The sequence below is a fragment of the Felis catus genome, chromosome E3 (genome assembly GCF_018350175.1).
Source record: "Felis catus isolate Fca126 chromosome E3, F.catus_Fca126_mat1.0, whole genome shotgun sequence".
NCBI classification, from domain to species: domain Eukaryota; kingdom Metazoa; phylum Chordata; class Mammalia; order Carnivora; family Felidae; genus Felis; species Felis catus.
In genome coordinates, this window is record NC_058383.1 from 31,322,055 (window position 1) to 31,334,820 (window position 12,766).

At 46.8% G+C, this 12,766-nt stretch overlaps 1 protein-coding gene across 1 annotated transcript in view; it reads right to left on the reverse strand.

Annotated features, from left to right (window-relative positions):
• The window catches only part of TNFRSF17 (TNF receptor superfamily member 17), a 32,125-nt gene extending 19,876 nt beyond the window's left edge, over positions 1-12,249 (reverse strand). Inside the window, exons 1-2 of the mRNA XM_019820946.2 lie at positions 12,103-12,249; positions 4,252-4,346 (exon numbers count right to left, since the gene is read on the reverse strand). Of these exons, the coding sequence (XP_019676505.1) occupies positions 4,252-4,258 (7 nt within the window). The 5' untranslated portion in view covers positions 4,259-4,346; positions 12,103-12,249. The remainder of the gene's footprint in view (positions 1-4,251; positions 4,347-12,102) is intronic.
• Positions 12,250-12,766: the final 517 nt, after the last annotated feature.

Below are 12,766 nucleotides of genomic sequence, written 5' to 3' on the forward strand. Positions count from 1 at the left end.
TAATAAAATTATGAATATATGAATAATTTGCACACATTAGATTTTGGAATTGCTCTGAAATGTGTTACCATGCATTTTAAACATTTTTTTTTGAAATTTCCTGATTAAGAGGTTTTCATAGATGAAGAACATCAATTCTGAGTCATGATTAAGATGAATCCCTTTATTTCTATATTTATGACTATGCCTATGGTACAAATGATATGATTTTAATATACATGTAAGCCTATTTTAAGTTTTTCACTTACTGTCTCTGTGTTGTTGGTATAATGATATGCAGACTCATGCTCTCAAACTTCTTCTCCAAACTTCAACGGGCCAAAATGCTAGGCAAACTGCTTCTTCATTATTTTTGAACAGTCGTTGGGCAAGCCAGCCTTAAACATGTGATTTTTCAACTGCTTTTTTCCATCTTAACAAAGGACTCATTTTATATAGCCGTGGGCCTCTAGCCTCGGTCCAAAACAAATGCTGAAATTAATCGAGGGCTCTTGTGATGTGCAGGACACTGCGTTCCACGCTTTGCAATGATTCTCAGTTCGTGTGCATATCAACCTGGTCTGGTAGATGTCATTGTCACTCCTATTCCACAGATGGGAAGACTAAGCCTGAGGCTCAGAGTTTATGGAGCATGCCGGAGGTCTAATAGCTAGCGTAGGATAATAGGGAAAGAACAGAGTTTAAAGTAGAAAACTGAGATCAGGGGCACCTGGGTGGCTTGGGTGGCTTAGGTGGCTGGGCATCTGACTTCAGCTGAGGTCATGATCCTGCAGTTTGTGGGTTGGACCCCCACACTGGGCCCTGGGCTGATAGCTCAGAGCCTGGAGCCTGGTTCGCATTCTGTATCTCCCTCTCTTTCTGCCCCTCCCCTATTCCTGACACTCTGTCTTTCTCTCTCTCTCAAAACTAAACATTTAAAAAAATTTTTTTTAAAGAAAAGTGAGATATTTATAGTTTTTTTTAATGTTTCTTTATTTATTTCGAGAGAGAGGCTGAGAGAGAAAATTCCAAGCAGGCTCTGTGCTGTCAGCACAGAGCTCGACACAGGGCTGGATCTCCCAAACGGTAATAGCACGACCTGAGCCAAAATCAAGAGTCAGACGCTTACCTGAACCACCCAGACACCCCCAAATTTGTGTTAAAAAAGGGTGAGAATCTTAGCTTGGGATTCTTTCTCTCCCTCTCTCTGCCCCTCCCCCCCTCATGCTCACTCTCTCCGCCTCAAAATAAATGAACGTTAAAAAAATTGTAAAGAGTACAAGAGGGTGAAAGGTGAAGCAGCAAAGAGAAAGCATGGAAAGTTCTTGCAATAATTGAGAGAGAGGTGATGAGCCAGAGCAGAAGCAATACACGTAATCCAGAGCGATGAACAAAAGACAAGCTCAAGTTGGTACGATGCTGTGGCTGACTATGGGAGGGAATCGATTCATCCGAAACTACACGGTGGGCACTTACTCTGTGTTAGACACACAGCTGGATGCTAGGGATACGCAACAGAACAAAGACAGAAACTTCTTGTCGAGTGGAAGAAAAATCATAAGCAAATAAGCAAACAAAATAATTGCCACCAATTAGTTTCCTAGGTAACAAATCACCACAACTTGGTGGCTTCAAACCACAGAAATTGATGTTCTCGCAGCTCCAGAGGCCAGAAGTCAGCAGTCAAGTGTCTGCAGGGTCATGCTCCTTCTAAAGGCTCTAGAAGAGAACCATCCCTTGTCTCTTCGAGCTTGTGGCGGCTGCCAGCAATGCTTGGCCCTCCTTGGTTTGTAGACACATCACTCCAATCTCTGCTCCTATAGTCACATGGTGTCCTCGTGTCTGTCTGTCTCTTCTCATAAGGACACTAGCCAATGGATTAGTGCCCACCTTGATCCAGTATGACCTCATTTTAACTTGATTCTATCTGGAAAGACCCTATTTCCAAATAAGGCTGCTTTTCACAGGTCCCATTGGTTACAACTTAGACATACCTTTTTGGACAACATAATTTAACCCGGGGGTAAATTATAGGGGGAAAATGAACGCAAGTGTGTCATTTAAAAAGGGGGGGGGGGGTGGAGAGGAGACCTGTTTAGATGATAGAGATTAAAGGGAAGCCTGCTCTGAGCGACTGTCATTTCAGCGACTGTCACTTCAGCAGCTCTGAGTGACTGGTCCTGAAGGATGAGAAGGACCAGGCTTATAAGTGGTATAGCTGAGGAAGCTACAAGTGCAAATGGCCTGGGGCCGGCTAGACGGTGCTAATCATGAGAGCTGAAAGAAAGGCAGCGTGCCTGCAACAAAGCGCAGCCAGGACAGGTGGGCAGGCAGGGACCAGTTTCCTGAGGGTCTGGGAAGCCAAGGGCGGGAGTTTGCATTTTTCCTACATTGACACAGCGGGAAGACAGCCATTGAAGGATTTTAATCAGAACAGTGAGAAGATCTGGGTTGAGTTTTAAAAGCTCATTCTGGGGGCGCCTGGGTGGCGCAGTCGGTTAAGCGTCCGACTTCAGCCAGGTCACGATCTCGCGGTCCGTGAGTTCGAGCCCTGCGTCGGGCTCTGGGCTGATGGCTCAGAGCCTGGAGCCTGTTTCAGATTCTGTGTCTCCCTCTCTCTCTGCCTCTCCCCCACTCATGCTCTGTCTCTCTCTGTCCCAAAAATAAATAAACGTTGAAAAAATAAAAAAAATAAATAAAATAAAAAACAAAATAAAAATAAAAGCTCATTCTGCCTGTGTTGTGAGAATAGACTGCAGTGGAGAAAGAGGGAAACCACAGACAGCGAACGGGACAGTCGCCCCCCAAGTAAGAGAAGTCGGGACGGTGTAAACAGACATGCAGAAGAGTCAAAAGATGTGAGATGTGTTTGCAGGGTTTGCTGCAAGTTTCAAAACGATGGAGAGAGAGAATCAGTGAGCGAAGTCAGTGGTGAACGCTTGACTGTGGGGAGTGTGGGAGAGTGAAGAGGAGCGTGTTTTTCGTGTGAGAGCCCAGACGAAGGGTGATGTCACAAACTCACGAAAGGGGCTGGAGTCGGGGGAGGGGAGATCAGTGCAAAATAATGACTGAGCCCTGACACATGTCAAAGCTCACATTTGGAAATCTCTCCATCATGCATTTTTAGCAAACGGGGCTAAGTGGTGTAGGGGAGGAAAAAATCACTTTCCCTCTGCTCTCCTAGGTTCTTGGCTGAGACCTCCTATAATAAAAGACAGCTGAACGGGAGAAAAACTAGTTTAATGACATATGTCCATATGGAAGCCCCGCAAAGGTGTGAGCCTCCCAAGAAGGGAACAGAGCAGGAAAGGTTCATACCTTTTAGACAAAGAGACAATACATTTGTGAAGAATTGACAAGGCACAGGGCTACGTGCTACAGAGGGTAAATGGTGAAGAATAACAAAGCTTTCTTATGCAGCCTCCTTGGCCCTAAATTCCCTGTCTCTGGTAATAAGGATGCCTTCTCCCCTCCTGGTACAGGGAGGGCAACTCTCACATGGGAGATTTTCCCCCTGTTTCCATGGGGAAACAGGATAATCAGACGGTTCTTCTTGCACTGGTTATTCCTCAAGCAACTTTAATTAAAAATAATGAATATGCTGGAGCGCCTGGGTGGCTCAGTCGGGTAAGCGTCCGACTCTTGGTTTCGGCTCAGGTCACGATCTCATGGTTTCATGAGTTCGAGCTGCACTGTCAACACAGAGCCTGCTTGGGATTCTCTCTCTCCTCCTCTGCCTGCCCCTCCCCCACTCACGCTGTCTCTGTCTCTCTCAAAATGAATTTTAGAAAATTAAAAAAATGATAATAATCGATACGCCAAAGTGGCACATTTCGGGGTGATATATTCTGCACCCCTGCAGTGGGAACAATGAAATCCTGTCTTTGGTTGTTATCTCACATGTAATATTCAGCAGGATACATTCTTTTCTACCACGTTGGCATCCCATAGCTCCCTGGTGGCTGGGAGTCCTGGTGATGTGGGCAGAGAAGACACCAGCCCCAGTATCTCCACTTGGGCTAAGTACTCCGCTTTGCACGAATGCACAAGGCGCTCTGTTAATTGTGATGTGAAAACCTCCCAAAGGCCCCAACACTGCCCATCACTGAGCTAGAAAGTCCCCCAGTGGAGATCCAGCCCTCTCATCTCTAGATAAGACCCCAAAGAAGCCAGAAGTCATTGCTCACAGACTTCCCACCAGAAGGCTCCAGTGCCTGAACCCCACCTCTACCTGGAAAAGTGTCATTGGCCAGTATTCATGTTACCTCTTACCTGACATTAGTTCTCTTGAGTTCCCCAGGCTGAGCCTCAGAGGTAGGTTTTATCAGGTGGCGTCTCTACTATGACCTCTATCTGATTTATTCGTTCTAAAAAAAAACACAAATCAATAGGTAAGACAAAGCGCCTGGGGTCAGAATTCCAGCTTAAGGACCTGGGTTCAAAATCCCAGTTCAGGGATTTACTCTTCCTTTCTTTTTTTTTCTTTTTAATGTTTGTTTTTTGACACAGAGAGAGAGACAGACAGACAGACAGACAGAAACAGAGTGTGAGTGGGGGCGGGGCAGAAAGAGGGAGACACAGAATCCGAAGTGGGCTCCAGGCTCCGAGCCATCAGCACAGAGCCCAACGCGGGGCTCGAACTCACGGATCAGGAGATCATGACCTGAGGCAAAGTTGGGTGCTTAACTGACTGAGCCACCCAGGCGCCCCGCTTACTCTTTCGGAGAGCCTCCTACTGTTGTTGAGTAAAACAAGAATAATTAAATGCTCGTCTACAGGGTATGGGAGGCTTCAGTGGTAAGGCCCCGGTGCCACGGTGGCTTGCCCAGGGTCGGAGTCTGGGCTCATGTTACTCGTGTAGAGACAGTCGGGCTGTGGCTCACGTTTCCAGGCAGACAGCTGCAGCAATCTCCAGGCTGGAAAAAAGAAAAGAAAAGAAAAGAAAAGAAAAGAAAAGAAAAGAAAAGAAAAGAAAAGAAAAGAAAAGAAAAGAAAAGAAAAGAAAAGAAAAGAAAAGAAAAGAAAAGAAAAGAAAAGAAAAGAAAAGAAAAGAAAAGAAAAGAAAAGAAAAGAAAAGAAAAGAAAAGAAAAAGAAAAACAAAAACTCTGGATATTGCTGCAGTCTTGAGGATTCTCTGCTTCCCAAATCCTAAGGACCGGCAGCCACTTTGGCAATAATCGGTGCTGTGTCGACGAGGAGGCAGGGGTGGCCGTGAAGCCCTCCTGAGGACCTGGCTGGCCACGTGCCTGCCCTGCACCCCTCGGCACCCGGTACCCCTGCGGGGAAGCCACCCAAGGATGGAGACTGGGAACTTGTCCAGAGCAAGCAGAATTTTCAAAAACCAGCCTGGAGGAGGCCCCCTGTGCAGCCCCAGTAGGAGGTGCTGTCACTCGGTCATTTATTCACCCTCCCGAAGACTGTATTCCACATTGTTTCCCATCCAGGTGGCTCCTGGGAGCAGCTCCACAGGGAGGAGCCGTTTTGGAGACGCCATATAGGTTCATGGAAAGAGCCCGCAGAGCCAGGCTCGAACCCTGGTTCTCTGGCTGGCAAGGCTGGGAGACTGTTCCCTCCCTGGGTCTTAGCGGCTCAGCCATGACATAGACAGAGCCCCCCACCGGCCAGATGTCAGGGCACATCCAGATGAGATGGCATGGGGCGGGGGGTGCCCATCAAAGTGGTATTGTTCAAGGAAGCAATATCCAAATGGCAGGGGGCAGAGCAAAGTCTCCTACGTGACTGACACACTGCCAGCAATTTCCTGCCGGCCTCTGGGACCGGATGAATCAAAACTAAGTGAAAACGGATGGTCGAGGCAAAGCTTTTGGGTCCCTGGGGCTTCTGTACTGGACCAAAGTGGCCCGGGGCTGGCTGAGTCATCCACGTGGGCAATCGTTCTTTCCTGTCTGCAAAAGAAGAGTGGGGCTTCGCAGAAGGGGCCCTTGGGGTGGGAATGCACAGTCACCCCCTTGCATTCCCCCCCCCCCCACCGTGGAAGGTTTCCAAACAGCAGCATTGGGTAATGGGTAACTTTCCCTTGCCACTCTCTGAAAGAACTGGGAGGGGAGGCGGGGAGTTTCTCATCCAAAGATAGCTTCTCTCTAAATCCTTCCATCTTGATGCGTGAAACGATTTGCTTTGATCCAACGAGAAAGAAGCTGAAGCGAGTGGGAGAACAGATTAGACCAGCCTGTCTGGGTGAATGGCGAGCACGTGGGGGATTTTCTTTTAAACCAATGAACATTTGCTGTTTTAAAATTTAACAAAAAGAAAGAAAGAAAGAAGTATAATATCCAAAGCCCAATACACATCAAAAGGCTTTTTAAACATTCTGCAACCAAGCAATTGCACTTTTAGGAATTTAGCCTAGATTTAGAGATGCAGTGCAGAGTGGTGGAAAGAGCTATGCAGTTTATAACAGCAAAAAGTTGCGCTCAGTAGGTAGGGCATGTCACTCTTGATCACAGGGTCGTGCCTCAGAGCCCCACATCGGGTACAGAGTTTAGTTAAAAAAATAAATGAAATGTTTATAATAGCAAAAGGTTGGAAACAACCAAAATGTCTAGAAATGAGAGACTGCGTCAAATTACGGTAGGACCATTTAATGGAATACTAGCCAGCTGGTTAAAAAAGGGATGTGAAAACAAACAATAAAGGTGCCAGGGTGGCTCATTCAGTTAAGCATCTGACTTCAGCTCAGATCATGATCTCAGGACTCGTGGGCTGGAGCTGAGAGCCTAGAGCCTGGAGCCTGTTTCTGATCCTCTGTCTCCCTCTCTCTCTGTCCCTCCCTCGCTCACGTGCTCTCTCTTTCTCAAAAATAAATTAACATTAAAAAAAAAAGGAAAACAAATAATAAACTAAGAAAAGATATTTGCATTTCAAATCACAAAGGGATAATTCCCCTAAACGTATAAAAGCTTCTTCGAGATCAACAACTCATAAAAAAAAAGGGCAAAGGATATGAAAAAACAAGGTGTGAGTATATGTGTGTATTTGCACAGGTAGGCTGTGGGGAAATAAGTTCTACTTACATAAGTGGGTTAGAAAGAAGCTTAGGGTGGAAAGCTGTTCCCATGCCGCCAACCATGGCGCGAAAAGCTCGCGAGGTTACCTAGTGAGATATTGTAATGGGATCATGAGTAACTTGTTGTATCACCTGCAAGAAATTACTTTCCACCTGATGCCAATATACGGTGCTGTGATCACAAACTCCACTGGCCCCCCAGACCCTTTTCTTCTTACACATACAAGTTAATGATTACTGTCTGATTGTTTTCTCCACATTCACGTGTGTAAGATCTTGGTTTCCTCACATTCACCACGCAGGTAACATCCTGTGAGCTCAATAAATACGGAGACGAAACCCCTGTTCGGGGCTCTTGTCTCCTCCTGGGCATTAGCCTCTCTCGTATTCAATTCTGCATCGGCTCTCTTGCTGGACAAGAGAGAACTCCAGACTCACAGTATGCGACAGTAAGCAAAGATCATAATTTGCTAGCACATCTTATCAGGAATGAAAATTAGTACAAGCACTGTGGAGAGAATTTAGCAGCATCCATACATACTGCAGTATCTGTGTCTACAGCAGCATCTATTGCTAAACTGACCTAGCAATGCCACTTCTAGCAATGTATTCAATGGGCATAAAACAAAGGATGAACAAGCTTATTCAGCGCAGCAGTGTTTATAATAGCAAAAGACTGGAAACAACCTAAATGTCCATCAGTAGGAAACTGGTTCAATATATTGTATGGAATACACAGCAGAAGCATGGAAAGACACCATAAATGACCATGAGAACACGAGCAATCCTAACCTGACCCTGAGAATCTACAGGGAATAGATTCAAGCCAGTCTTTTCTAGATTCCAAGGGGCAGAAAGACCCCGAATAGTAGTTGGGGACATGTAAAATTTTTTTTCATGTTTATTCATTTTTGAAAGAGAAAGAGAGAGACAGACTGGGAGCTGGGGAGGGGAAGAGAAGGAGACACAGAATCTGAAGCAGGCTCCAGGCTCCAAGCTGTCAGCACAGAGCCCGACACGGGGCTCGAACTCTCAGACCATGAGAGCGTGACTTGATCCAAAGTTGGATGCTTAACCAACTGAGCCACTCAGGCGCCCCTGAAGTCAATGTTTATGTTCTAACATAGAAACATGGCCAAAATACACTATTAAGTGTGTGTGTGGGGGGGAGTCACAGGATACCATTAAGGCGTGATCTCTCCATCTAAAATTTAAATATCATGTATATGTGTTAGTCTATGCATAGGAAAAAACCTGGAAGAGCAGTGTATGCACCAAGCCACCAAAGCAGTTATTAAGCGCCTACTATGTGCTAGGTGCTGTGAACATACAGATAATTAAGAAATTAGAAGGTCGGTTCCATGGAGAAAGAGAACTTGGCTGTTTTGCCCCAGTGTTTGGCACATAACACAGATTCAGCAAACGTGTATGGAGTGGAAGGCACGAAGGAAAGGAGAAACAGAGACAGGGAGAGAGTTCCTGTCCCCAAGTTGCTCGCGGTTGCTCACTGTGCCGCACAGACACAGCCGTGTGAGCAGACGAGCTTTTCTGGGAAGTAGAGAACTCTGGAAGTAAAGGGTTCTGAGCTACCGGGGCTTTGCCTAAATCATCTCTCATCACTCCCCCATGAACGGAAGAAAAACCAATTGCAAAGCCATGACTGTGGAGCCTGTTTTCAAACTCAAAGCTTACCCAGCTGCAGGGAGACTTCGTCCAGGACAGTGCTTTGGCCCCACAAATAAAAACCAGCTTAGCCATGCTGTCTTGGGGGCATGAGTACCGGTGATGGATACCTCCATATTGGATCCTACAGAGACAGAAACTCTGGGAAAACAATGCACTTTGTCAATGTCCGGGGGACGAGTGGCTTCAGACGACTCAGAGGTGACACCCAATGTCGCCAAGGGGAACTACAGGGAAATCGTAAATAGTGATTCCAGAAGAGGGGGCAAAGCGGGACCCTTGGCTTTCACTTCTCCAATTAGCTCCGTGAAGTTCTCAGAGGCCTTTGCCAAACGAGGCAAGCTCGCCAGGACTTTGTGCAAAATTCCATGACTCAGAAGCCTGCCCGGGGAGCGGAGCTAGATGAGCCCATTCTTCTCGGGGTTGCAGTGGCTTTTCTCTGCCTGAATAAGCCGTTAACGATTTCATTACTGGGTTCTTCTCCAGTTCCTTTCTGATGGCATTTGCTTAATTACAGCTGCATTTGAATAGCAGAAGCCGCCAGGGGACGGGCCGATTCCGGCTGAAAACCTTCCCAAGATTAACACTTCCAGAGGGTCTCCAGAGTTACCCAAGGGGCATCTCTGCCCTGCATCTTACCAAGGGTGGAGCCCTGCACACCTTCCTTCGCCTCCAGCAGCTTTCAGTTTTGTCCCTTGTAAAATGGAGGCGATGAGACCTATTTTGCAAGACTGCCGTGTACATTAAATAAGATCACCTACGTGCACGTAATAAAATAGGAAAAGCTTAGCGAGTGTTGATGGCCTTACCATTGCAGGTAACATTCGAGTCCTTGCTAAACCTTTGACACGCAGTGTTTTTTTGTGTTTTGTGGGTTTTTTTGTTTGTTTTTTTGAGAGAGAGAGAGAGAGAGAGAGAGAGAGAGAGAGCATGCTACACAAGTTGGGGACGGGTCGGGGGAATGAGAGAGAGAGAATCTCAAGCAGAGTCTGCACCCAGCATAGATCCCGATGTGCAGCTCAATCTCACAACTGTGGGATCACGACCTGAGCCGAGATCAAGTGTCACTTAGCCAACTGAGCCTCCAAGGCACCCTGGCCTTTTTCGATCCTTATGACAACCCTGTGAATTAGCTAACGTTTCTATCCCCATTGTGTCTGACACACTGAGGTCCAGGTGAGTGGCCGATGTCATGTACTATTAAGTGGCCAAGCTGGGATCCTAATCCAGGCCATCAGCTTCAGAGTGTCCACTGTGAACCACAAATCAATAGTGGTTCCAATGTGTAATTGTTATGGAGACTATTCAAGATTAAATGCACCCGGGGTGCCCGGGTGGCTCGGGCGGTCAAGCGTCTGACTTCGGCTCAGGTCACGATCTCGTGGTTCGTGGGTTCGCGCCCTGCCTCGGGCTCTGTGCTGACAGCTCAGCTCGGATTCTGTGTCTCCCTCACTCTCTGCCCCTCCCCCATTCATACCCTGTCTCTCTCAAAAATAAATAAACATTAAAAAAACAAAAAAGGATTAAATGCACCCAGTGACAAAACGGGCAAAGGATCTGAATAGACATTTCTCTAAGAAAAGTATGCAAGTGGCCAATAAGCACATGAAAAAATGCTCGACACTGTTAACGGGGTTACGTCAGGGAAATGCAAATCAAAACCACGATGAGATACCGCTTCAGATCCACTGGCATGGCCATACAGACAATCAAATAACCCTCACCACAACCACAAAATGGACAATGGCAAGTGCTGGGGAGGATATGGAGAAATTCAAGCCTCATACACTGCTGGTAAGAGTGCTCAATGGTACAGCGGCTTTGAAAGACGAGAACAGTTCTTCACAAAGTTCAACCCAGAGTCACCATATGACCTAGCAATTCTACGAGTAGGCGTGGCCCCAAGAGCACTGAAAATATTCATTAATGCAAAACCTTGCCCATAAATATTCATAGCAACTTTACTCTCTACACCCACGTTACTCTCTGTGCGTCGCCAAAAAGTGGAAAGAACGCAAACGTTCATCCACCGATGCGTGGATCTACAGAATGTGATATATCCATACAAAGGAACATTATTCAAGACCACATATTATATGATTCCATGTATATGAAGGGTCCAGAACTGGAAACCCATGGTGACAGAAAATAAATTAGTTATTGGCAGGGCCGGGGGAGTGGGTACGAAAACGAAATGACGAGTGACTGCTAAGAAGTTTGGAGTTCTTTTAGGGGATTAAGAAAATGTTCTAAAATTGATCGAGGTAATGATGGCTCAATTCTGAATATGCCCCCAAAATTGAATTCTTTACTTTAAACAGGTGGGGGCACCTGGGTGACTCATTCGGTTAAACATGCAACTTTGCCTCAGGTCGTGATCTCACGGTTCAGGAGTCCGAGCCCTGCGTCAGGCTCTGTGCTGACAGATGGGAGCCTGGAGCCTGCTTCGGATTCTGGGTCTCCCTCTCCGTCTGCCCCTCCCCTGCTAGTGCTCTGTCTCTTTCTGTCTCTCAAAAATAAATAAACGTTAAAAAATTTTTTTAAAAAAGAATTACTTTAAATGGGTGAATTGTAGGCTGCATGAACTTTACCTCAATCAAGATATTTTTATTTTTCCTTTGTTAAGATTTTATTGCTAAGGAATCTCTACATGCAACATGGGGCTCAAACCCACAACCCCGAGATCAAGATTCACATGCTCCAACTGAGCCAGCTAGGCACCCCTCAAGGAAGTTTTTGTTTTGTTTTTTTTTAACGTTTAGTTTTTAAGAAAGAGAGAGTGCAAAGCACGGGATGGGTAGAGAGATAGGGACTGAGGATATGACTCGAACTCTGGGCTGAAAGCAGAGAGCCCAACCCACAGCTTGAACTCACCAACTGTGAGATCATGACCTACGTGGAAGTTAGACGTTCAGCCGACTGAGCCACCCAGGCACCTGTCAATAAAGCTATTTTTATTTATTTATTTATTAGCATTTATTTATTTTTTGAGAGACAGAGCTTGAGTGGGGGAGGAGCGGAGGTGGGGGGGTGGGACACAGAATCTGAAGCAGGCTTCAGGCTCCGAGCTGTCAGCACAGAGCCCGACATGGGGTTCGAACTCACGAACCGCGAGATCATGACCCGAGCCAAAGTCAAACACTTAACTGACAGAGCCACCCAGGCGCCCCTTGATGAAGCTATTTTTAAAGGAAAGATTCAATGTGTAAATACGTTTTAGGGCTGCCATATCTGTCACGCAGCTGACACGCATCGAGTAATCCTTACTGAGTCACACACGTCACAATTTTTAGTCTGGGCAAGTAGAGTTGCGTGAACCAGGCCCCAGGACAGATACCGGTTGCAAAAGTAACTACCCACCCGTGAACGGCCCAGCGCATTCCGGCCACGGGCCAGACCCAGAGTCAGTTACCTGGAAAGTGGACGCACGGTGGGCGGTCTCCCTTCCAGATAATTCAATTAAATTGCTCACAGCCTGTCTTTATTGCTGTTGGCAGCGGGTTTTACTATCTGGATCTGCAATGTTCTTGCTTTCACGGAGCCGCTCACACAGTGTATAACGTAGTAGCTGATTTCCCGTACTTTGGACTGTCGTGCCGTTTTCTCTTTCCTTTTTTTTTAATGTTTTATTTCTTTTTGAGAGAGAGAGGGGAACAGGGGAGCTAAAGCGGGCTCTGTGCTGACGGCAGTCAGCCCGACGGAGGACTGGAACTCACGAACGGTGAGATCATGACCTGGGCCGAGTCAAACGCTCAACCCACTGAGCCACCCAGGTGTCCCTCTTTTTTTTTTTAAGTTGATTTATTTATTTTCAGAGAAAGAGAGCTCATGAGCACAAGCGGGGGAGGGGTAGCGAGAGGGAGAGAGAGAATCCCAAGCAGCCTCCTCCGACTGCCAGCGCAGAGCCCAACTCGGGGCTCAGACTCATAAGCGTGAGATCATGACCTGAGCCGAAATCAAGAGTCGGACACTCAACCGACTGAGCCACCCAGGCGCCCCACGTCCTGCCCCGTTCCTAAGGGATACAATTTCTCCAGGGCTCTGGGAAGCGAGAGGAGGAGGACAGGCCCTCACCC